The 27,205-nt window shown below is 37.1% G+C and overlaps 1 protein-coding gene across 2 annotated transcripts in view; it reads left to right on the top strand.

Moving 5' to 3' along the window:
* Positions 1-9,856, top strand: part of MYO3B (myosin IIIB) — a 323,317-nt gene extending 313,461 nt beyond the window's left edge. For both annotated transcript variants that reach the window (XM_087819421.1, XM_016224834.2), the window contains 3 exons: positions 8,083-8,189; positions 8,564-8,610; positions 9,421-9,856. In XM_087819421.1, coding sequence (XP_087675547.1) covers positions 8,083-8,189; positions 8,564-8,610; positions 9,421-9,559 — 293 coding nt within the window. In that variant the 3' untranslated portion in view covers positions 9,560-9,856. The remainder of the gene's footprint in view (positions 1-8,082; positions 8,190-8,563; positions 8,611-9,420) is intronic.
* The last annotated feature ends 17,349 nt before the right edge of the window (positions 9,857-27,205 follow it).

Genomic DNA, 27,205 nt, shown 5'->3' with positions numbered 1-27,205 from the left:
CGTCCTCACTAGGGCCCTACTTGAGTGATCATCATCACCAAGTTCAGACCTCTAGTAAGTGCTTGCAGGGGATTCATACTCATGTTTTTCTGACTCTGCTGCCTTTTTTTTTCATATTTCTCAAAGTGTGGAACATGGGCCATTGGTGGTTTACAAGTTGATTTTAAATGGTGTGTGGATGTGACATTAAATGACTGAATCATGTAAAAGAAAATTCCTCCTTTTTCAATTCTCAGTTTAAATTCTTCAGATTAAGGTGAAAGTCATGGTGGTGTTAGTATGTCTCCAAGACTTCTCACATTTACTCACTTGTCTTTTTAACAAATCTTTTTAAAAGCCCAGAACATTCCGTGGGAAACAGGATCTAGCTCAGTGTGATAATACTGTTTTGTTTTTATTGTATTTACTTTATGGTTTATATCTATTTATGGCAAATGTTGCCCTTGCTTTTCCATTTACAGTAGTAAATAAAGTTTCATCTTTAAAGAAATATATTTAAGTAAAAAAAAAAAAGTCTTGAATATAGCAAAACATGTTTAATTGGTAGATGAATGACAGGAGTTTGAGAAAAACTTCCCTACAACATGCTAATTTTAAAAATAGGCATGTCCACACCTATCACACCAGATAGGCAAAAACTTGTTCCATCCATTTTAGGTCGAGCCAGGACCTATGAACTTCGAGGCTGCTTCCAGCAAAAGTGGAATCCTGAAACGAAAGGGCTATTAAATATGCAGAGTAGGAAAGGGTGTACATTCACTCTCTCAAGTAATCAATGAAATGCAAATCAAAACATAAATGATGTGCCTATTGAACTGTCAGAATTTTCTTATAGATGCTGTCCCATCTTTAAGAAACAGGTAATCTCAGGTACAGGTGGTAGAAGTATATTTTGCTACACACTTTCTGGATGGCAATTGGAAATACAAATTATAACTTTTAAAAATATATATACTCTTTGGGTAATAACTCCACTTGTAGGAATTTGTCCTGAGAAAATAATGTGGATTATCAAAGATCAGACTATGCGTATGTTCCTCAAAGTATTGCTTATTATAGAAAAACCTTGCCCCAAATAGGAAATTATATAAATTAATCGTGAATGGTCTATTAAATGAAATACCATACAATTAGAAATGATGCCATTTAAACTAATCTGGAATACAGATAAGAAACTTGTTCCAGCATTTGCAGTGTGAGGATGGGACAAGGGGCTAGGAAAAAAGATAGCTTTTCACTGCTTAACTTATATGTACACCATGCTCATTTATTGCTTTTAAAAATGCCAACTATACTTTAATTTAAAAAAATTATAAAATAAAAACATTTAAAAATGTAACTCTAAATGAAAGATACTTTTTTTAAAGTAGGTTAATATCATGGAAAAATATTTTTTACTTTATTGTTAAGTGGGGGGAAAGCAGTAACAAATGACTGTAGATGAATACTGATATTTTGGGGAGGGGAGTTAAAAGAAGTGAATGCATGGTCCCAGAAAAATATTGAAAGGATATTAAGAAAAAAGTACTAATGAACTTTGTTTTTAAGAGGCTGACTTTATCTCCCTCCTGTTTAAACTACGGGTTCTCCAGAGGTGTCCCAGGATAGAAAAGGCCCTCTTCCTCTTGGAAGCCTTGGCAATAATATCCCAACTTACAGAAGCAAAGAGTAGGCTGTATAGATAGAACAGATCTTAACAAGAATGGTGGATGGTTACCATTCATTCATTCATTACTTGTTGAGTGTGTGCCAAACCCTGAACTGTAAAATAGTTTCAGGGGAAATTATTACCACTTCCCTAACTAATAAAAAGAAAATTCCACATAGACAATTTATAACTCCACCATCTTCCACAGGCACTAATTTCACTCAGGGATGTTTTCTTTGTAGCAGTTTTGCAGTTTTGAAGAAGATTGTTCACGACATAACATAGCAACTGGGAAAATTTGTAGCTTTCCTTTCATCTTAGAAAGGAAGATCTGAATTACATGCACCCCAAGAGAAAAATCTCTCTTTCTGGTTGTGTTTGTATGTTTTACAAAAACCCACTGAATTCCTTAGTCCCTCCTGAAGTTAGACATGGTAAGGTAAAAACTTATAAGAACATTTCAGTAAAAGAACAAGCCTCATAATGGATGGCGTAGACCTTGGGATTTAGAATCAAAAGGCCTGAGTTCTAGCCGGCTCTGAAGGGAGACTGGCAGAGGGCTTCAAGCTCCCTAGGCCTCAGACCCCTCATATGAAAGAGCAAGGGGCCTTTTGTCACTAGGACACTGAGAAACCAGAATTCTCAGTTGGACTTTGCCTCTAACTTTGCTGTGTGATCTATTAATCTTTCTATGCCTCTGTTATCTCTTTGGGGTTATTTGTTCTTCCCAAAATGAAATGAAGTAAAGAAAAAGATACTTTGCAAAACAAGATTTGCTACTTAAAAATGAAGTGTTGATTGGAAGAAACACAGAGCAGGAAAAGACAGGTCATCTCATTGGGAGCTATTTTGTGTGTCTACTGGAGTACCATGTAGCATGGTCAGCTATCACGGACGAGAAAGATCATTCAGTGACAGCTGGGCCACTGTCACCTCCAAATGCCCTGAGAACTTTGGTCAGAGAAATGCTACACCTCCCCTTATGTACAGAGGTGACAGAGCTCTGTAAATTAATTGCATAATTCTAAATCTATTTTAAATGCACCCCCTCAAGGAGCATATCTCATAACTCCATTTGGGATTTGCCATCTGTAAATCTAGAACACAGAACACTCTGTTTGCTTCAAGGGGATGTTTTACTTGGCAAGTGACTCTGAGAATGCCTCATCCACAAATGGCAACCAGATTGTAGTCAGACTGCTCAGAAAGTATCCATGTCTGCCGAGGCCTCCAGGGAAGGTGCAAAGGATTATGGCTCTCAGTGCGCCCTCTCCCAGGAACCCTGCTCACTGCCTGTCCATTCCTCAGGGGCTACAATTCACACTGCTCCACCAGGCAGGGTAATTGGACTGTATGTCCCATCCTGCCCTCCCTGTGGCTGCTCCTCCCTCACCGAAATCCTGCTAGGAGATTTACCAGGACTGGCACATCTGTAATGGGTGATGATAAGTGAAACACTAAGTGTCAGGGGACAGTGTTGGGAAGAGCATTTGTAGCCAAAATAGCCATAACTCAACAGGTCCAATAAAGTAGAAGAAGTTTCCTTCTTCATCTCTTAGACCGTAGGAGAGAACAGAATGCCTCAGCTGTAACTTAAATTGTGCTTGACTCGGGGTTGCTAGATTAAGGGAGGGGAAAAGACACCCAGCTAGATTTGAACTTCAGATAAACAACCAATCACCTTTTAAATTTTATTTTTATTTATTTATTTATTTATTTATTTATTTATTTATTTATTTATTTATTTATTTATTTATTATTTATTTCAGAGAGAGGAAGGGAGAGAGAGAGATAGAAACATCAATGATGAGAGAGTCATTGATCGGCTGCCTCCTGAACGCCCCCGACTGGGGATCGAGCCCCCAACCCAGGCATGTGTCCTGACCAGGAATCAAACCGTGATCTCCTGGATCATAGGTTGGTGCTCAACCTCTGAGCCATGCCGGCCGGGCCCAATCACTTTTTAATATAAGTATGTCCCTAATATTACACAGGATGTACTTAACACTAAAAAAGTATTGGTTATCTGAAATTCAAATTTAACTGGGTGCCCTATATTTGATCTGGCAATTCTAGCTTGAATGTACCTGCATGTTCAATAAAGAATACTGAAATATTAAGTTTCCAAACAAGTTGTTTGAAGTTATGTAATGAAGACATCAATTGAATTCAGCTATTTGTCTCTCACCAAGGGCTTGGCCAATTGTGTAGCCACAAAGCGTGATGATGTGGGATTAGAGAGAAAGGAGTACGCATTTCCCCAAGCTTCTGAAACTCCATCCAGATTTCTCTCATTTTCAGATATTTATCTCGAGTTTACTATAAGGTTCTGTGACAACTAAGAAAATAAAGGTGTTCAAGGTCTCAAATATGAAATCAAAAGGTGCAGGGGGGGAAAAGGTACAGGGATTCTTGTAAAAGAAAGAGACCTATGTTAAATGTAAACTGGGATTCATGACAAATATACTTTCAAGAAGCACTATACGGAGGTATCCCCATGGATTACAAACTGGAGTTCGGCTTGGCTTACAAACATTTATGTGAGGTTGAGATTGGTCATTTCAGAATATGAACTTCATTGTTTTCAGAGTAAATAACTCATATTCTAATGTGTATCTTCAAACTTGGAATGCCCAGTTTATCTACAAAAACTAGCCCCTAAGCAAACTAAGTAATTTCCAGATAACCATACTGTTTTGTTAACTCATCAGCAAACTGGCTCAAAAGTCAACAGACAGGGCTTTGGGCTTCCATTCTGACACTCAAAGATTAGCCTTTCTTAGTTATAGTTTCTACATTTTTTGAAAGAAAGAATAATTTTGGTCCTACATGCCTCATTGATTTTTTTTTTTAACTTTTATCAGAAAAATCATGATGAACTTCTCAATGTACATACATGTTTGGACTTAATCAATGTACTATATGCTATTTGTGTTCTGCTGCTTTTTCTGGATTTTGAAATTTCATCTATCAACACCATACCCATATTTATCCTTATTGATGCCTCCATGGTGCGATATCATATTTATATCTCAAAGTTAACTTCTCCCCAATTATTAAATACTTATGTTTCTAGCTTTTTTCTATTACAAAAAGTGTTATCATATCCATTTTCATGCAGATCATCTTTTTCTTTCTTTTGGTTTTACTTGTTGTTGGGACATGTTCAGCTTTTGTTAGGTATCATAAAGTCACACTTCAGGGGAGGTAGAGCCTATGGACTCACCGGTGTCCCTGGGGCCTCTCCCACACCGTCTTTTGACCTTTTGATTTATCCCAATTAATAGAAAGGCAGTAGCAATTTTTTAATTAAAGCTCTTTGCTTGTTTCATAACTGTATTTCAATATATATGAATAGTTGTCTGTCTTTCTCTTGATTCAGGCTTTCCACATTATGGATAGTAAACTTTTGTGTGTATATATTTTTTCATTTGTTTTTATCTTTCTGTTGCACTTCCTCTCATCTTAGTTTGGTTACTGTCCATCACACAGAATAATTTAATATAATTGAACCCATTCTTGTCACGAATGTCTTCTTCCACAGTTTAAATTTTTTTTTATTCCTCATCTGAGGATATTTTTTCCATTGCTTTCGGAGAGAGTGGAAAGGAGAGAGCGAGAAAGAGAGAGAGAGGGAGAGAGAAACATTGACGTGAGAGAGACACTTCAAGTGGTTGCCTCCCACATGTGCCAGAGACCGAGCCTGCAGACAAGGTACGTGCCCTTTGCCGGAATCTAACCTGAGATGCTTTAGTCCACAGGCCCATGCTCCAACCACGGAGCAAACTGGCCAGGGCTTCTTCCACAGTTAAAAAAAAAATAGCCTATTTTATTTCCTTCTAAGATTTTTATGGGAATGTTTAAAATGTTCAACTATATAACTTATCTGGAATTTATTGTGGTCTATGAGAATCAAGAGGTGTATTGAGAAAAGTGAAAGATATAGAAATTTTTTTAAAAATTAATTTGTGTCCAGTAGCACTAGCTTATGGACTTAAGCAAGTCACTTAACATCTTCAAACTCAGTGTCCTTACTAGACTGAAGACAGGGACTTTGTCTTATTTCTCTTTATCTTTTCCATAATATCCAGCAAAGTCTTATTTCTCTTTATCTTTTCCATAATATCCAGCAAAGTACCTTACACTTAGGATAAATGTTATAAATTCTGTATTTAAGTTGTATGTTTTGCATATTTCTATCAAATTATTCCAACAGCACTCATTGAATCATGATTCATTTCCCAATTATTTATTTGGTTGCTTAGGACTAGTCATGCATCAGTGACACTCAGATTTGTTCCAATGTCAAAGCACCTGGAAGTTGCAGCACTCTTTGTGAAACATCATGAAATATGGAGATATTAAAGTTAAAATAATGAGAATGAAAATTTGATGCTAAATCAGACACCAGCTTACACTAGGTTTTAGTAGAGTATAGACACCATATGATCAGCTACCAACTGTGTGTTTTTTAACTTTTGAGAGAAATTTTTAAATTGAGAAAATTCTATCCAATAATTTAATTCCTTCAAAGAACCAGGTAAAGAACACCCAGCCATGAACAGCAAGTCGTTCAAGAGCAAAAGTTGAAAACCACAACTTATGTTAAGCATTCCCAGTTAAGAATATGAATAAAAGCCTCTGATCAAATGTAAACGCTATATAAATATAAAGTCCAGCTAAACAAGGCTGAACTGTAGCTGAACCCCAAAACTATTTAAGGTTAGTCTTTTGAGTTGCCAAGGTTGAAATTCCTGTGACATTAGAAAGTCTAAAGGAGATAGATGTCAGATCTCCAGTGCATGTTCACACCAGCAACCTTAACTCTAGATACTTCTGTTTATTAATCTATAAATCAGAGGAGGTAACACAAAAGGGCCTTACAACCTCATGTTCTACTATAGTAATGAATATGGATTTTGCAAAGCAAGAAGGAGATAGGTATGTTGGAACTATCAAAAAATAAAATCATTTCAATTCTGGATTTCTTGTATTCTGAAGATGATACCCGCTAATAGGCTGGAGTCCTGTCATCTGCACAGAGTCCTGAAGATTTGGACAGGGATGTCTGTTAAGGCTACTAGAGCCCTCTAAAGCAACATCATTTTGCTGTGCTAATCAATATTTTTTCGTGGAGCTTACTTTTACTTAGACCTTTGACTTTTAAAAAGAATGTCTCTTGTTAAGAAAGATAATAATACTGTAGTTTTGTTTTGTGTTTTCTCTTTACTGCTAGACAGAAGGTAAAAGATCTAGGGTTGGGTTCCTACTCTGCCAGTTGATCTAAGATGAGTCATTCAACATTTTTTCTGAAAGAAAAAAGTAGAATGGACAGTTCCTGAAATCCTGTATCATTCTAACAGTCTTGTTCAAATTTAATATGTTCCAATGCAAGGAAAAGAAAAATACAAAAAATGCAGTTTCCTTCATACTTTGGAAACTGATGATTCACCATTCAGAATGGTCCTTGCTGAGTCATTTTACATTTAGAAATTCCCCCGGAATTTCCTTAAATAGTAGAAATCTCTAGTGAAGTCAAACTGTGACTACAAATCTCCAACTCTTTTTTATGAATAATTAGTTTATGGTATGCACTTGGTCCAGAAAAGTGATACCTCTTCTCTAGATTATGACATTCATGAACAATATTCTATGCCAGCTGTGTGTGTGTGTGTGTGTGTGTGTGTGTTAACAAGAAGTTAGAATTGCTGAACCCTAATTCAGCTCAGTTGCCAAAAAGACAGTTGATTCCACAAAAATCATCTGCTTGGAAGGGAAATAAATCATGACTTCATTAACCTCTAGTGCACTCTCGGTCCAGGATTCTGAAATCAGGACTAACACAAGAGGCGGCTCCGTGAAATCAGGCAATCATCCTTTCCCCTTCTCTGCACTACCTCCAGAGACTGCATGGATCAATGGCATTGTTCAAAGCATTTCAGAAAATACTAGCTCAGGCCATTTTTCCTCCAAAATGTATCCCACCAAAAGGTTTGCTTCTCATCTGCCCACGAGTGTGTGTGCTCCAGATGTCTTTGAACTCTCACTGTCGGATGCGGTGCAAGCCATCCAGATTGCCTTCGTTGTCCTAACTGAGTTATCTCACTAAGAGAGCACTTTCCACTCTACAAAGGCTCACCACCAACCTCTCCTTCACCAGCGTGGACAAACCACCTTCTTTCTGTCACTCTTGACTGCTGATTCAGATCAGAAAGATGAAGGCGAAGTTACAGACAGTGGCTCTTGTTTACACTCAGCTATCCCTGTGTGTTGTTTTTTTGGATGGTATTTCTCTTAAGAATAGCAAAGCTCTAACGTGCCCAGTAAAATGGGACACAGTTTCTACTAAGTGCATTTATGTGAAGAGCAGTTTTTCACTTAATTTTCCACGCTCCTCAGATGGTTTAGAGGAAAGTTTTGCTGTCTTGTTGCAGGTTCAGAAAATGGTCTTGCACAGAAGCAGCGAACACCTCGCCGAAGATGTCAGCAGCCCAAAATGTTGAGTAGCCCCGAGGACACCATGTACTATAACCAGTTAAATGTGAGTTCAAAGTGGCCATAAAGCTGTTTCACTGGCTTTGTTTCCAGTTAATAATTCTGTTATTAATACCTGTTCCAGCCCCTCCAGCCCCACCCCCACCCTCTTATGCTCTCGTCTTGAACATGTGCTTAGGCTCTTTATCTGTTGCTTTCATGTCAGGATGTCTGCCTTCACGGTGAATAATTGATGTGGTTTATCAAAGACGAGCAAGATGCATGCTTCATCAGGCTCACTTGAGCCCTTTGATCAAAAAAATTATGCTGTGACTTCTGATATTATCAGCATCTGCTTGCATTCAACACAAAATCACTTTGAATTAAAAATTAACGACTTGCTGCTTTGCTTTGACTGTGTGTTCTTGGCCCTCTCCACAGGGAACTCTAGAATATCAAGGGAGCAAGAGGAAGCCAAGAAAACTTGGGTAAATATCTGTCTTCTTAGTTCTAAGCAACTGTAAACAGAAGGGGTCCTTTGTGATATTACAGAAAATGCAAAACTTTCCTGAGAGGCTTCTAAAAATATGCACTGGGGATAGCCCCACTATTATTGACATTGGAAACTACTTTTCACAGTAGCAAGTATACAAAACTTGAATCTATTCAGTTTGGAAAGGCTGGAATTGCAATCTAAAGGCAAATTTTTATTTCTCATCATTTTCTCAGGGAAGTATACTTCCCTCGTAAGTAGATACATAACGGGTTGTATAAAACCCTCCGACAAACAAGATCACTCCACACAGTGCAAATAGGTGGCTTCCCCCATATTACGCTACCCCTGGGCCTTAGAGGCACAGGACAATTTCCTCCAGTGGTTGGAGGATTCTGAGGAGTCTGAGCTCACTTAATTGTTAGCATCTCAATTGAGAATAGGAATGAGATAGGTAATTGGTACTAGTTTAAGAACTGGAGGAGGTCAGGAGGGGAACTTCCTTATCTAGAGGGAAGCAGATGGAGACAGACAAGGTAATTCACGTAAAACAAGCTGCAATATGATCACAATTTCCAGACGCCGCTAAATTGGGCCATTATCCGTGTGTGGCTCAGAGGTGAACGGCTTTGTGGATCAGACCCCAGTTCCTCTGTGTGGGAGGACCCCCGGCTACCCTAAGCTATCCTTTCCCCCCAGGTTTGCGACCCAACCCTGTCCCTAGCACTCAAACAACGTTAGCTGCCCCAGAGATGACTGTGGCATTTGTTTTCTTTTTCTGTTGAAACCCTTTTCTTTGTTGTAGCCAAGTCAAAGTGCTTGATGGTGAAGATGAATACTACAAATCTCTGTCACCTGTGGACTCGATCCCAGAGGAAGACAACCCCGCCCCCCCTTTCTTTTTTCCCTCATCCTCAGAAGGAGCATCCTCTGCTCGGCACTGAGCTGTCCTTCCTGACCCTCAGGTCTGTTGAGGGTAAGAACAATCACGGTAATCGACTGGTTGTCATTTAATAAGAAAGCACTGCAATATGGTCAGTATCTTTGGACACACGCCAGAGCCTCCCTAAACAATTTTCAGATTCTTAACCTTTTTCTTCTATCTCCATCACCTTCCCCACATCTGCTCTGCAGCTTGAACTGAGTAATTCTTTCTTTTCTCAAACCATGAGTCTCTTGGGGACACTGAGTGCACCTCCACTACAGTAGTAACCATCATTCATGCCCCCATCTAAGAGGGTAGCAATCTCACCATCAGCCAGTTGTGAACACTAATCATATTTCTTCATTTTCCCCGCACGTCCATCCGTGCAGAATCTGCCCCTGTGAAAATCCAGGAGTTCCTTTCCTCCTCGCCTCTCCACAGCATCCCCTCCCCATTTGCTGTCTTCCCACCCTGCCCGCCTCTCCCCAGGGGCCGGGCTCCCTCGCTGAGTGTCTCCATACTGGAAGAGTTCACTCAAAGTCTCCTAGGCCAGGATAATTTTTTGTGTGTTTATAGGGAGAGGCCTAAATTTTTCATATTCTTTCTATAAGGCAAATGAACTCCTCTCTTGCTAATTATTATGCCGATAAAGCCTTTGACTCTTTACTCCACCTTGTCAAGATACCCCCATCATCTTAACAATAAAAGAAAGGAGTGAATTGGAAAGAAAATTTGGACCTGTCAGAGTCTATGTCATGTGGCTTTGTAACTTTCCATTCTCAGGTGGGCTGTCTCCATAGGTTGTGAGTGGCTGCAGGAAAGCATCTTGTGTCAGCCATCTCTGTGTACACAGAGCCTAGCACAGTGCCTGGCACAGAGTGGACATCCAGTAAATGCCCACCTTTGAATGAGTAGAGAGACTTAGTTATACAATATATCTAATAGGAAAGTTATGTTCAATTATGTTATTCATGATTAATCACTTTTATTACACCATAAGTTCCGATTTTTCATTCAAGGCTGGGCTAGTCTTATTTTAATGATGTTATACTATATATTATAATACTCATTATGATTCAATACATGGAAAACAATATGTGAGATTTCTGTGTAATGTAAAAAACCTACAAGACCCTTTCCCTAGAACAGATGTTCTCAACATTTTTTTTTTACCTTAAAATACTTGGCAGAGCCCTGCCAGGGGTGGCTCAGCGGTTGAGCATCCACCTAGGATCCAGGCCATCGGGGTTCAATTCCTGGTCAGGGCACATGACCGGGTTGCGGGCTAGAGCCCCAGTCGGGGACATGTGGGAGGCAGCCGATCAATGACTCTCTCATCATTGATGTTTCTCTCTCTCTCTCTCTCCCTCTCCTTTCCTCTCTCTGAAATCAATAAAGATATAAAATTATAAAATAAAATAAAATACTTGGCAGATAGTACACATGGGAGTACTCAGATTTTGAGAAAAATAAACTTGAGGAAATAGAAAAAAATTGTTTTCAGAATTTTAAGGGGAAGAGTTCTAATAAGCATTTTACGAACATAAATAATGAATTAAGGCATCTAAATATCTTAGAAATTATAATTTAACAAGAAAAACAAAGAGTCAATTATTCAATAGTCAAACTTTACTTTTTAAAAAATGAGTCTCAATTTTTTTCCAGATCTTCACCCCAAGGTGAAGGTTATGCTTTTAAGGTATGTAAGTAGAGCAGAAGAAACACAAATGAACTTCATTTTATTGTTTAAAAATAATATGTAGAATATATAGATTTTTAACATTATTAGTAATATAAGTAGTTTTGGAAATTTCACTTTTATCATTGATTTGTCTACTTTTGATTTGGTAATATTAGCTGTTTTTCAATCCATTGAATAGAAATGTTCATAACTTCCCACTAGTCCCTGTACAACGTAGTTGTATACCTGCCTTATTTCTAATTAAAATATATCTATAAATAAAGTTTAAAAGGAAATAGAAGTAATTATAAAAATCATAATTCAGAAGTTCTGTAATAATTACTCATTGCCACAGCAATAACTCCTAACAGTACTTTAGAAATGGTGTTCACTATTAGTTACAACATAGATAAGGCAAGACAGACTATAGATATTATTCTTGAGCTAGTTATAGTGCCATAAACTCAAAAAGCAATTCTTAAAACAAGTTGATGAGAATGATGCAACCTGGAATCTCATAAATGTCTTATTAGACTTATCAAAATAATATGCACATGGCAAAAAGAAACCAAAATCAAACAGTACAGAGAGTTTATAGTAGAAAGCAATTTTAGTCCCTACCCCCAGAAGCAACTTTTAAAAAAAAATTACTTCTAATTCTAATTCTTTTAATGACTTCCATCGTGTCTCTGAATAATTTGCTTCTCTGTTCTTGATTTATTATTTTAGACAATATCTACTCTCTCTTTCTATGAAAGATGTGCATTATATCTTAATTCCTCCCTCCTCTCTCTTAACTTCTTCCAGTGCTTACAAGTTTATTTTTATATTTTTGTTGATTACTTTTTAAACTTTAAATTATATAATTAAATGCCTATTTTTGTATCACTGACTTTAGATAGTATCTCTATGCTTTTGCCTCACATGGAACAACTAATACGCTGAAAGATAATGTCAAGACAAATAGAGTAATGGATCCTGGATAAAACAGAGATAATCCTGAGGATAGAACAGTTTTTTAAAACTTTACTGCAAACCCTTGGTGTTTGTGCTCTGAGCTGCTGTTTCTTCTTCCATTTTAGTTCATCTGCACATATGCCTCCATCCATCTTTCTTAACTTTCTTTATTTTAAAATATAATATATATATAGAAAACATATAGTAAGTAGAACATTGTCAGCACCTTAGAAGCCTCCCTCATGTCCCTTCCCAGTCACTACTATCCCTGTCCACCCCCAGAGAAAATCACTCTCATGACTTTCCTGGTAAACACTTTCGTGATTTTCTTTGTAGTTTTACCACTTACATGCATCTCTAAACACTATAGTTAGATTTTCTTATTATAGGTAGGCTTTGGGAACTTTATATAAATGGAATCATGTAGTATGTAATTTTTGGATCTTGTTGTTTGTTTTTTATTCAATATTGTATTTGTCAGTTTCATCTAATTTGTGGAATGTAAATGTAGTTTATTCATTTTCATGACTTAAGTATATGAATATGCCATAATTGATTTACCCACTCTACTTTTGATATATAAGTATGAATTGTTTGCAATTCAGGGCTATTTTGGAAGTTGCTACTACCATCATTGTTGGATATGTCTCTTCGTATATATTTACATGCATTTCTGTTGGCTATCTACCTAGGATTAGAATTGCAGGGTCCTAAGGTACACATACCTTCACTTTAGTAAGTAATGCCAAACTTTTCCTGAGTGATTGTACCATTTTATAATCATGCCAGAGGTATAAGAAAGCTCTCATTGGTCTGCATCCTCACCAACTCTTGCTATTATCAGTCTTCTTCATTTGGGGAATCCGATAGTTAAACAGAGGAATCTCACTGTGATTTAGCTCACATATCACCAATTAATAATGATATTCAGCACATTTTTATGTGTTTAGTGGGCATTTTAGATATTTTTGTTACATTCCCATTTTTAATTAATTTCTTTAAATGCTAGTTGTATGTGTGGAAACATTTTCTCCACTAGGTAGCTTGTCCTTTCATTCTCTTTTGATGAAAATAAGTTTATAATTTTAAAATAGTACAACTTACCAATCTTTTCCTTTTTACCAGCAATTTTTTTATGGCCTGTTAAGAAGTCTTGGACTGCAAGGTCATAAAGATGTTTGTCTTTAGTATCTTCTGGAAACATTATTGTTTTGCATTTCACATTTAGATCTTTAAACCACCCAGAATTGATTTTACAAATAGTGTGCAATAAGGGTTAATTTTCTTGTTTTCTCTAGTGGATATTCAACTGTCTGAGCCCAATTTAATGAAAAGACCATCCTTTTCTTATTGCTCTAAAATACTACCATTTACATAAGTCAAGTGTTCATGAGTCTGTTTCCAGATTCTCTATTCTGTTCCATTGATGTATTTGTTATCCTTGTCTTAAGTACAGCACGTTTATGATAGGCCTTGGTATATGGCAGAGCAAGTCTTGCAATACTGTTTTTCTTCTCCAAGAGACCTTGATTAGTCTGGACATTTTACATATTACAGAAGCAAACAGTCAACTTTTGAAAAAAAACCCTGTTAGGGTTTCTTTTGAATTATCTTGAATCTAGAAGTCAATTTGGAAGGAATTATCATGTTTACAATATTGAAGTTTTCAGTCCATGAACATGGTATATCCTTCTCTTTATTTAGTTATTCCTTCTCTTTCAAGAATGATTTGATTTATAATTTTATGTATTTTTCCTATGAACCACATATAATTTTATGTCACTTAAAGAATTAAAAAATCTGCTTTCTATTTGTTGCCTCCTGTATATGCTTTTAGGAGGTAATTAGGCCATGAGGGTGGAGCCCTCGTGAAGAGGATTAGTGCCCTTATAAAAGAGAACCTAAAGAGCTTACTTGCTTCTTCCACCATATGAGGACACAGTAAAAAGGTGGCTGTCTATGAACTGAGAAGCAGGCTCTCACCAGACATGGAGTCTGCTGGCACCTTATTCTTTAACTTCTGTTGCTTAAATCACCCAGGCTATGGTCTTCCAATATAGTGGCCTGAACAGACTAAGACATTGTTGTCACATGGAAATGCAATTGATGTTTTGCATTTGAGATTCATCAACTGTGCTAAATTTACTCCATGAAATGTTAATTCCAATAACATATCTGTAGATATTTTTGGATTTTCTACGATTATAACCTCTGCAAATAACTACAGACTTTTTCTTCCTTTTTAACATTTCTACTTTGCTTTTTCTTGATATAGTGCTTGTATAAATTAGTTATTGCACACCAAATCAACCACATATTTCTCACAAGTCTATGGATCAGCTAAGTATTTCTGCTGATTTAAGCTAGTTTTGCCGAGGCTTACTTGTGCATCTGCAATTGGCTGCAGCTCAGCTAAGTAGCTTTGCTGATGTTAGCTAGGTTCCTCACATATCTAGGGCCACAGCAGGGACAGCTGGGCTAACTTAGTTCTTTTTGACATGGTCTTATGCTCCAATTTTCTATTATCCACAAATTAGAGTGACAGTTTCCCAAAGGGGGGTGCCGGTTGAGGTTCAGCACTGTCATATTGTCAATTCTACCACATTTTTTTTAACCAAAGCAAAATATAAGGCCAACCCAGATTCAAGAGATAGGTAAATAGTATCTATCTCTTGATAGGAGATGCTACAAGGTCAATTACATTGAAAAGGGAATGGATACAGGGGGAGATAGAGAATTGGAATCATTTCTGTGACCAATCTGCTACACTGACCTGGCTAAGATTTCCAGTACAAGGTTGATTAGGAGGACTAATAGTGGGACTCATGCCTTTTTTCCCAATCTCTGAAGGAAAACTTTTAGTATTTTACTATTCATTATGTTATTGCTGTTTCCTTTATATTCCTAGGAAGGTTTTATTCCCTTGTAAGTGGATGCTTGATTTTATCAAATACTTAGTTTTTATATATTTAAATAACCTATAATTTTTTCCTTTATTTTGTTAATGTAATGAGTTACACTGGTTTTCTAATGTGAAACCAACCTTGCATTCTTGCAATACATGCAACTATTATGTTGTCTTATCCTTTTTCATATTGCTGCATTTTATTTGTTAATTTTTTAAAAATATATCTGTGTGTATGATGAAATTATGAGAAATAAAAATTATGTAAATATGTAAGTTTTTAATTCTCATATTGTCCAATTTGTTTTTCTCTGGAAGAATTTATGTAAGAATGGCATTAATTCTTTCTTAAAATTTTTAAAATTCATTTGGGAAGCTATTTGTGCCTAGAGTTTTTTATGAGGGAAACTTTTAATTATGGATTAAATTTCTTTAATAACTTATGGTTATTTATATTATCTATTTCTTCCTGTGTCAGTTTTGGTATGTTTCATTGTTCTAGAAGTTTATACATTTCTTCTACATTTTCAAATTTGGTTAGAGTTGTTCAAAATTTATCTTAAGATTTTTTTTTTTTTTTTTGTATCTTTATTGTTCAAAGCATTAAAGATGTCCCCTTTTTTCTCCCACTGATCCCCTCCACTGTGCATCCACACCACACCCAGGCTTTCCCCATACAAATGTCTGTGTCCATAGGTAATGCATATAAGCATATAAGTTCTTTGATTAATCCCTCCCCACCTACTCCCCCCACTCCCACTTTCCCACTGAGATTCCCTCAGTCTGTTCCATGCTTCTGTGTTTCTGGGTCTATTTTGTTCATCAGTTTATTTTGTTTATTATATTCCACATATGAGTGAGATCATGTGGTACTTGTCTTTCTCTGACTGGCTTATTTTGCTTAACATAATACTCTCCAGTTCCATCCATGCTGTCCCAAAGGGTAAGAGATCCTTCTTTTTTACAGCTGCATATTATTCCATGGTATAAGTGTACCACAGCTTTTTTATCCACTCATCTACTGATGGGCACTTGAGCTGTTTACAAATCCTAGCTATTGTAAATTGGACTGCTATGAACATAGGGGTGCATAAGTTCTTCCTGATTGGTGTTTTGGGTTTCTTAGGATATATTCCTAGAAGTGGGATCACTGGGTCAAATGGCAGTTCAACTTTTAATTTCTTGAGGAAACTCCATACTGTTTTCCATAGTGGTGGAAAACATAATTTCCACCAGCACTGTACTAGGGTTCCCTTTTCTCCAGATCCTCACTAGCACATGTTGTTTGTTGGTTTGTTAATGGCAGCCATTCTGACAGGTGTGAAGTGATACCTCATTGTGGTTTTAATTTGCATCTCTGTGATGATTAGTGACGTTGGGCATTTTTTCATGTGTCTCTTAGCCATCTGTATGTCCTCTTTGGAGAATTGTCTATTTAGGTCCTTTGCCCATTTTTTAATTGGATTTTTTGTCTTCCTTTTGTTAAGTTGTATGAGTTTCTTATATATTTTGGATATTAACCCTTTATCAGATGTGTCATTGGCAAATATGTTCTCCCATTCAGGGGGATCCCTTTACATTTTGTTGATGGTTTCTTTTGCTGTGCAGAAGCTTTTTATTTTGATATAGTTCCCATTTGTTTATTTTCTCCTTTGTTTCTCTTGCCCTAGGAGATGTATAGCAAACATATTGCTACGAGAGATGTCTGAGATTTTGCCGCCTACATTTTCTTCTAGGACTTTTATGATTTTATGTCTTACATTTAAGTCTTTTATCCATTTTGAGGGGTTTTTTTTGTGTGTATGGCATTAGTTGGTGGTCTAGTTTCATTTTTTTGCATGTACTTGTCCAATTTTCTCAACACCATTTATTGAAGAGACTGTCTTTACTCCATTGTATATTATTGCCTGCTTTGTCAAATATTAATTGAGTGTAATGGCTTGGGCCCATTTCTGGATTCTCCTTAAGATAGTTTTAATATTGTAGAATCTATAATGAGGCCCCCTTTTTCATTTGTGATGGTAATAATTTGTGTTTTCTGTCTTTTACCTTGACTAGTTTTGCCAGGTCAACTTTATTAGTCTTTTAAGGGAAACAACTTTTGATTTTGTTCATCCTTTTCATCACCTGTTTGTTTCCAAATTCACTAACTTTTGCTCTAGTGTTCTTTATTTGGTATAATTTGCTGGAGATTTTTCCTAAGTTCTTGGGATTTTAATCCCTCCTTTCTAATATATTCATTTAAGCTATAATTTTCCCTTGAAGTATGGAATTAGCAGCAACATACAGTATTTTTAGTATCATTCAGTTTAAAATGTTTTCAAATATCCATTATGATTCCTTTTTTGACCCATGACTTTTTCAGAAGTTTATTTATTAATTTCTAAATATACAGGGATTTTATTTTATCTTTCTGTTGTTGAGTTCTAGCTTAATTTTGTATGGCCAGAAAACAAACTCAGTACAGTTTCAGGACTTGGCTATTTATTGAGACTTTATGGCCCAGCATATGATTTTTTAAATAAAACTTTTATAAATATTCTATATACACTTAAAAATGGGTGTATTCTGCAGTCTTCTACATATGCACAGTAGGTCAAGTTTGGTAATTGTCATCATCCCCATACTTACCGATCTTTTCAATGCTTTTTTTTTTATCAGTTGTTAAAAGAAGTATGTTAAAATATCTCTCACTATCATTATGAATTTTCCTATTTCTCCCTTTAGTTTTGTCAGTTTTTTCTTTATATATCTTAAGACTATATTATTAGGTGAATATACACTTTTATTATTCTCTTATCCAAGAAATTATAATATGCACCCTTTACTTAGCAAAATCTAATATTACTTGGTACTGATACCCTCTTCTCAGGAAATGCAAGAATTCAGGAACCTTAAAACTATATCTGTCTATCTCTCTATCTATCTTATATATTCCTTCTCAATTATATTGTCACAATTGTGGTATATTTTAATTTTGTAGATATTTTATATCCCACAAGACATTTATTATTGTTTTTATTGCTCTTTATTTTTTCCCCCATCTTCTGACCTTCTATTCTGGGAACTGTTTTCTTTTGCCTAAAGAGCATTCTTTAGTGTTTCCTTTAGTGTGAGTTTTCTGCTATAAGTTTTTGTTTAACTGAAAATATCTTTATTTGACATTAATTCTTGAAGGATATTTTTGATGAGTGTGGAATTCTATATTGGCAGTTATTTTCTCTTAGAACTTTAAAGATAGCACTTTATTATCTTCTGGTTCTCATTGCATCTATTAAAAGGTGAGCTGTAAGCCAAATTATGGTGCCTTTGAAGGTAATCTGTCTTTTTTTTCCTGGCTGCTTTTAATGTTTACTCTTTCTTTGGTTTCTAGCAGTTTTGCTATGATGTGGTTCTCATTCATGTTTTCTTACTCTCTTGATTATTATTTATTGCATGTTGGAAATTATATTTGCAGAATTGTTTGTAAAGATCATTTGAGGCCCAGGATAATATTCCCTTCCTCCATAAAACAGTAATATTTGCTGGGGGCATGAATAAATTAGGACCACTTTAATCTAACTTTAGAGCCTGGGATGGTTTGCAGCTGACCTGCAGTCCCCGTGAGAACAGTACATCCAGTTCACTATCTCCTAGAGTGGAGCTCTTTACAATCCCAAATCAGTGTGTGTGTGTGTGTGTGTGTGTGTGTGTGTGTGTGTGTGTGTGTTGAGAGGTTAGGTGTTTAACACTCCAACTTTTGTCCCCTTGTCTCCACACTGCTCAGCGGCTTTTTAGTTGTGTGTTCCTCTTAGCTTCTTAGCTTCTTAATTACCTCCTCTGGAAGAAAAGTTGCCCTAAATGCTAAGTTATCCACTCAGAATTTCTGTCCTCTCCTAGACCTTGGCTCAGTATTTCTTCGCTCTCTTGCGAGCTTTCCAATGTCTTCAACTAAGTATATTTTAAATTAAATTTCATCTTAATTTACTATTTGACCTCACGGAAAGGCAGTTTAGATTACATAGTCCTTTATTATCTTCTATCCATTTTTCTTCTTCCAGAAATATGTTGTAATCTTCCCTGGATGCTTCCTTCTTCCATTCTCATCGTAGTTTTGAGTTTCTTCTTTACTGCCACTTACATGAGGTCTCATTTAAAGGAGATACAAATGTGTGCATGTTGCCTGTCATGTTGTAACCTGTCCTGCTTAAAATTATTTTAAAATAAATCATTTAAAAATACTAATATTTGAGCTATAAATTTATAACAGCTTTACTGAGATATAATTCACATACCATATAGTTCACCCCTTTAAAGTATATTTACATATATTTGAACTGTTACTAAGAATAGGTTATTTGCTCCATACCTCATGCCTAATTTCCAGATATTACTGTTTTAAGTCACTATTGTTGAGTTGATCTAGGAGCTTACAGTATAGAAAAGGAGACATGATACAAGCAGAGATCTTTTCTTAAAAATGGCAGAGTAGGTAAGATCAGGAGAGGGAGCATAAAGGAATGTTTCATGAAGAATTCAGTATTTAACCTAATCTTGAATTCTGGTGGAGCAGTAGGACAAACTGGCATCCCATAAAGTGAGACACAGGGGCTGCTGCTAGCCTTTGGTGTGAATTAGAAAAAAATGCCCTCCCCAATTCCAAGCACCCTTGTGCAACCGGAACAACCAAAAGTGTCCTAGAAGAGTCCGATCAGACTGAAGCAGCAGAAAAGTTCAGGTCCTGTATTGGTTTGACTGGACCATAGAACATAAGTAAATGGTAAAACTGGAGAAGTCGATTGTGGAGGACTTTGAATGCTATGCTGGGAGTTTGTTCTCTACGGGGCAACAAGAAACCACTGGGAATTTTTTCAAAGGGATGCCATGAACAGAGCTGGGATTTGGAAAGGGCTTGTTGGCAGCAGCGTGAGGAGAAGTGAGAGGCAAGGAGATACGTTAGAGGACTTATGTGGCAGTTCAGCAAAAGGTATGAAGACCTAGGCTAGAGTAATGGAAGGAGAACAGAAAGGGGTGTAAAATCCACACATCGTGCAAAAAGTTCACTTACATGTGGGAGAGCAGGGGGTGGAGAAGGAAGGGGAGGGGAAGGGCCCAGTGTATAGAAATGGGTTCAAATCTGGAACTTATCTGTAATGTATTAACTGGGTTAGCAGCCACTGAAAGGTGGTTTGGTCAGGGCTGTGATTGTGATTTTTTCACACTGCTAATGTTGATTTGTGAGATTTCATAAGGTATTTGTTGCCAGTTCCCTGGTGACAGTTAACCTTCAAGAGAAAGAGACTGTTATGCCATATACACCATTTTATATGTACTTCACTGTTCAGAGACTATTCCTAAAATAAATGTTTAAGGGTTGCTTTTTTTACATTACATATGGTACCTCTTTTCTGTGTAGCAATTATTGAGTTATATTAGTCTTCATCCTTAGTCAAATCTGTGTGAAGTAGTAATTTTAAAGGGATGTTAAGATGTTTATTTCCTCTTAAATATATTCCTATTTGTATCCATGACTCGCTCACAATACCATATCTAATCACACCCAGCGGTTTGAGTCATTAGATCCATTGAGGGCCTCTCAATAAAGTCACAGACTGGTTATTGATCAGTTAATTGGATGAATGACTGACCTGCTCATCAGTTCAGACTGTTTTCTGTGTAAACAGCAGTGTGGCTGTGTTTACTGAAGTGCCCAGCCAAATCAAGTTTTTAGTAAATTCAATTTATGTTAAAGATAGAGGAGAATTTTGTGCACTTACACATAATATACATGAACCAATGACAGCCTGTGAATAAAGTGAGGGGTTGGGGAGAGCCTATGCCTATCTTTTAGTTGGGTTGGATAATGCTTCCCACTTATGTAAACCTCTAGTATTTACTGTTCTCTGAACCAGCCCCTTGATCAATGACAGCAAAGAATGCTAGTCTTTTGAGTGACAGAGTTTTTTTTTCATTTACACACTCTTGTGGTTTTACTGGGCTATGCATTGTTCAAAACAACAGAAGTCTTACTGCCATTCACCCTTCAATGTTAAAAGCAGAGAAAATATTTCTAGCATTTACCAATTAGCATTCACTTGGCAACATTGGACGGTGGGATATCATTGCCTAGTCTTAAGGAATAAAAATGACCTATGACTGTCCTATACACATAAAGGTTCTATTTTGAAACAGTAAGAAGACTTAGAAAATACTCCGGCCCATCTACTCTTTTTACAGAAGACAGAGCAGAGGTCCAGTGACTTGCCCAGGGGTCACACAGTGAGTCAGTAACAGAGTAAAGTCAGGAATCTAGGTCCGTTTAGTCTACATTCTGGGCTCTCTGTCTGTACCAAACTGTCAGGCCTTCCAGTGATATCATACTGCCTAAGACCAGCCTCCTTTGTACACAGAACAGATAACTTACCCAGAAAGTTGTTCTTCTTTCCAAAACTATTTCTCTAAATAATTCTCCCAATATGTAAGATGTTGACACCAGACCTAGTGCCTTGCAAGAACTCTACAGACATTTAAAGGTACAATATTTAATGGATTTATTTAATGCAGTTTCACTGGCATTCCCCCATATTATCTTCACACCAGCTAAGTTAAATAGGTAAAAACCATAAATTGGAAGCTCATAAAGGTTATGTGACCTGACCAGGGTTAAAGAGCTAGTAGGAAAGAGCAATAGGACTCAAGCAATCAGAGTCCTAACTCCTGCTCTTTCCAGGCGTCAAGCAGGCTGCATTTCACTGTCCTTTAAGGAACACTGATAGTTAATGACAAATTGCCTGGGGCTAGGGGAATCAAAATATAGTTTAATATAAAATACCCTGATGCTTTTCTATAATTATTATCTGAGAATAAGGTGACTAACGTCTCTTGAGTACTTATTATGTAACCAGTCCTGTGCTTTACCCCAATGCTCCTAATCTTCACAGTAACCGATTAGAACAATGTTATCATCATTAGTAGCATTTTTAAGAAAACTGAGGTGTGTAAATGTTAAGTGACATGCCCAAGACCCAGCAATTTGGTTGAGCAGAGATGTGAGCTTGGATGGTTTGGCTCCGGAGGGCTCTTTAATCGCTACACTACACCACCGTGTAACAGCTGCAACCTCAATAAGAGGCCTGCTGAGAGGGCCTGGTGGTGTCCAGATTACCAAAGGCTCAATGGAGGCAGAGTTGGGAAGAAACTTAAAGCTTGAAAGACAATTACTGATTTATGAAATATAAAATTATTAGAGGGGTATTGAGGCAGTGTGGAATAGCCTTCACAGGGATTTGCAGATAAATTCCAGCTTTCTTGGTGAAAATTAACAAAGCAATGGGGAAAATGGTGGTGAGCTTTGTTTGGAGACCAAACTAGCCATCTTTTATCCCAGAGAATAATACATAAAGTTATTGTCATGATCTACACTTCTGTTGTGATTAGTTTCTCAAATTAGTTAACTTCTAAGCACTGGTCCTAAAACAATGAGCAAGGAAAAACAAGTTTATTGAAGACTGATGGACAAGAAAAAGTCTGTGGCATGTTTTGTCAGGCAGCTATGGGCACAAAATACAAAGAGTGCTACAGGAAAAGGAAAGCTGAAAGGATAAAAGGGAGCAGGGGAAAACTCTGAAAAAAACTCCCAGACAAACTGCAGCCTGTGGGCCACAACTGGCCCACAGACTGTTTTTATAGATAAAGTTTTATTGACATACAGCCACACCCACTTATTTATATGTTGCCCATGGCTGCTTTCACACAACAGCTGTGTTTGGGTGTTATGACAAAAACCTTATGGCCCACAAAGTCTAAAATATTTAGTATCTATCCATTTACAGAAAAAGTTTGCCAACCTCTACTCTAGACTGCTATTCAAAGAAATGGAAGGAAAAGTTTTTCTAACCACTTTTCCAAACATTTGGGGTGGGGGGTGGGGGGGACCAGATAGGTTTGGCCGTGTGAATTTCTAGACAGGAAGTCTAGTAATATGGTTCTGTTGCCTTTTAAGTTGCATGATTGATACTATAATATATAAATGGGACTATGGAATATGAGACAGTGAAGTAATCCTATCTAATGAACCATGTGTTGATCAATAACTCTGGAATGCTTAACAGCTCACCAAACACCTTTCAAAAAAGAGGGGAGAAAGCATGATTGAAGGGGCTGGAGAGGAAAAGAGCCTTCAAAATCATAGTTTTCCCATCTGTCAAGTGAGGGCATTGAGCTTCCCATGGGGCCTATGCCTGGGCTTCAGGGACCTTCAGTTATTAACTTTCTTGGCTTTTTCTGAACCACTCAAGAAATCCCAAGACTGTATGTCCTAAAATCCAGCGTCCCGCATTCACTCCCAGATTTAGACATGTTCTTTTTTTATTTATTTATCTTTATTGTTGAGAGTATTACAGGTGTCCCATTTTTCCCCCCAATTGAACCCCTCCACTTCGCACCCATCCCCTCCCCAGGCCTTCACCCCTTTATTGACTGTGTCCATGGGTTATGCATATATGCATATAACTTCTTTGGTTAATCTCTTCCCACGCTCCACCCCCCTTCCCTCTTCCGCCTGAAATATGATCGTCTATTGCATGCGTCAATGTTTCTGGATCTGTTCAGTTCGTCAGATTCTTTTGTTCATTAGCTGCTTCTTAAAGAAGATCCTTCAACTTTTCCTGTAGTGCTGGTCTGGTGGTGATGAACTCCTTTAGCTTTTCCTTGTCTGAGAAGCTCTTTATTTGACCTTCAATTCTAAATGATAGCTTTGCTGGGTAGAGCAATCTTGGTTGTAGTTCCATGTTTTTCATCACTTTGAATATTTCTTGCCACTCCCTTCTGGCCTGCAAGGTTTCTGTTGAGAAATCAGCTGACAGTCATATGGGTGCTCTCTTGTAGGTAACTAACTGCTTTTCTCTTGCTGCTTTTAAGATTCCAAGCCCAGCACAAGTAGCAGCCAACTACGGTTTGCTGTGTAGCTCATGCTGGGTGGCCCTGGGCAAGGCACTGGCACAGGCTGACTTTGCACCTCCCAGGAGGCCCCAGAGACAGCTCACCTGGTGGTCAGACTCAACCATGCTGGATTACAACCCTACCACATCCATGAGTGACACACTCAAGGGGTGTACCTGGTGAACACCAAAGCCCCACTGAAGTAAATCCCGATCCATAGGGGTGTCTCCAGCACAGCAGCTCTCTGGCTGTAGTTGCAGCTGGTCCTCGCAGCCGATTGGCCTGGGGGTCAATTCCTCCTAGTGACGCCAACAGCAACCAAGGGCCATTGTTCTAACCACTGAGCAAAACTGGCTAGGGTGTCATGATTTATAATAGAAACACTTCTCCCTCACCAGTGTACTGTAAGCTCCAGTTGATCAAGTTATGTCATGGCAAGTTAAATGTATAATTCATTTCTTTGGCAGAAACTAGTCATATAATAATGGTATATTTTATGTACAATCTGTCAGCAGGCACTGGTTTGCTAAAGAGGCCATAGAGAACCAGATTTATAGAACCAGATTTAGTACATCTTAGTAATTAATTATTCTCTTGGTGATTTATTGTTATCATGAAGATATACAAGCTGGTACTGGATGTACAGGACTTCAAAAATACCGGACTTTGAAAGTGAAAAAATTTAATCCATCATCTGGACGTTGTAGTCTCTTGTACACCAGTCATCATCTGCCTTCTTCCAAATAGCATCAGCATGTTCCCCAAGCCTCAGAAGGACAGAGCACATTGACTTAAACACCCACTTGTCATCTTGTGTTTGGAATATGTAGACAAAGCCCAATACTATAACTCATAGAAAGAAGAGGTAAACACCTTTAACAAATAGAGTAAATCCTTGTCACAATAAATTTCCCTAACTTAGAGTATGGAGGAGTTTCAGTGGTTTGAATAAAATTCCCTCTGAATTGCCAGGATCTTATTCATGAATAAGAAGAGTTTGATTAACTTTAGTAGCTTTTCCAAATTAAGGGTCCGGGAAAGTGAGGCCTGCCCTCAGAGCCTGAGTGCAGCAGTTCACTGTGATAAAGTAGCATGTTTATTAGTTTGTAATGTAAGTCTGCTATGAACTACAATGCTTTTATTAGTGATTTAATTTTTCTTACCAGAGTCCATTTGATAGTAGATGACAATATTTTCTATTAGATGATAATATTTTATATTGAATAAAGTGTGGTTTTCTTTTGAAAATTGTATTATTTAGGCCTTGCACAAAGTCAGACCACAGTACGCACACACACATTCTAAACTAATGACATTTACTTGCACCAGCACCATTATACAAAGCAATGTAAAACAGCACAAGTGTTTTAGCATGTAGTTCACAAACTAAAACTACATGGGAAATTTTGGAGGGAAAAAACAAATGGGAAAATTGGGAGGAAAACAAAATGGGTGTCCGACCCTAGTTTCTAATAATGAATGTCTTCTTCTTTGGGCCTTTCTCTGTTGTTGTACAAGAGAAGAGAGATCAAGGTGAAAATAATAAGGAATGAAAACAGACAGGCTAAGATGAAAGAAAGTTTGCCAACCACCTGCCAGATGGAGAAAATCCGTACAGTTCATGAGCATCTCAATTGCCTAAGATTTTTTTACAGAGAGACATAAATTATACGTAGAAGATAAATTGCCTGAGTCTTGGACTCACAAAATTTCTAAGACCACCAAATGCTATTTTTTTTAAATGTATGAATACATACATCTCCATTTTTACTTTATGATCTGAGCTAGAGAAAATTTACCGCAGCATTATTACCCAGGCCTCATTACCTCATGGTTAATTAGCTATCATTTGTAAAGTGCTTTGAAGATGAAAAGCATCATATAAATGCTAAGAATTATTAAATAATATGAGAGGAAAATCATAATATAGATACATTGTTAACATTAATTTGTATTTTATCTTTTCTTATTATCTGCTCCCTAGTATTTGACATTTGGGGCTGAGCTATATATAAAAGCTGAGGGAATTGCCACATTTATTACAGTTGTGAACTAATATTAAACTCACTCCAAAGTAATACTGCCAAAAAACGAGTCCTTAAGTGGAAACAAATTAGCTGTCCAGAAGGATTCCCCACTTAAACTGGTTAAATAGTTAACTAGTTAAACAAATAATTAGCCCCTTCCAACAGTTGGAAGGAAAGATGTATTAATTCAGAAACAATAAGCATTTCTGCTTTATTCAAAACAATGCAAAATATACTAATGAATAAATAGTAAAATCAGCCGAACGATTTTGGTGTGAAACATATGATTCTACTTTGCACCCCCTGTCTACTTGCAGATCCTGCTGCTGAATAGCTTAGGACGGTATATTATGTAGTGTTGACTGTTCCCTACATTTTACTGTCATCAAAGCAAGTTAAACTTTTCTTGAAGCTGCAGTTCTACTCCCTGTCACTTACCACCTCCTTCCCCAATCCTAAATGGACAGAAGGACAGACAGAGGCAAACCTGCCTTAGAAAGCCTTTGGCAGCGTGCCAGAGACTGATCTACAAAGAAAAAGCTATAGTAAAATATTCTTAAAATATGCTCCATCATGAAAGCTTTCGCTAAAACAGGAAACAGTAGATCAAATACATTCAAAGTATTTGCAAAGTGTTTAATTGGGTAAAGGCAAGTCAAACTCTTCTCATTACAGCAGTGTACTTATTGTGAAGCCAACTTCAGTGATGCTAAAGTTAATCCCAGGTCCCGTTACAGGAAACTCATCCTTATTAAAGTAACATTAAGTGCTCCTTTTTTATTGATCTTCCCCTTCAACTTAATGATAGAAACTTACTGATGTTTTAATAATAACCTCACAAGCTTTATCTCATTTTACTTTGCCTTGGTACTGAAAGATGCAGTGGAAACTAACTTAGCATAAACATTTTTCAGATGTTTTTAAGGGGGGGGGGTGGATTCAATTGAGCTGCGTGTTCGCAAAGATGGCTGAAAAACTGAAAGATGAAAGGGAGGCTCCAGCGTGAACATCAAAGAATTGTTAATGACAAGAAATACCATTAGGGTTAGCATCTTTTGTTTCAACCCTTTCACACCTGCAATGTGTGGTGAGCTAATCCTTTGTTGCAAAATCCAAATTACCTCCATTAGCATTTATAGAAAAATGGTTGCAAAACAACAGAAATATACTTTTGGC

This window comes from Miniopterus natalensis, chromosome 8 (genome assembly GCF_054644295.1).
Source record: "Miniopterus natalensis isolate mMinNat1 chromosome 8, mMinNat1.hap1, whole genome shotgun sequence".
NCBI lineage: Eukaryota > Metazoa > Chordata > Mammalia > Chiroptera > Miniopteridae > Miniopterus > Miniopterus natalensis.
The sequence above is the reverse complement of the archived record's forward strand: the minus strand, read 5'-3'. Positions and strand labels throughout refer to the sequence as shown.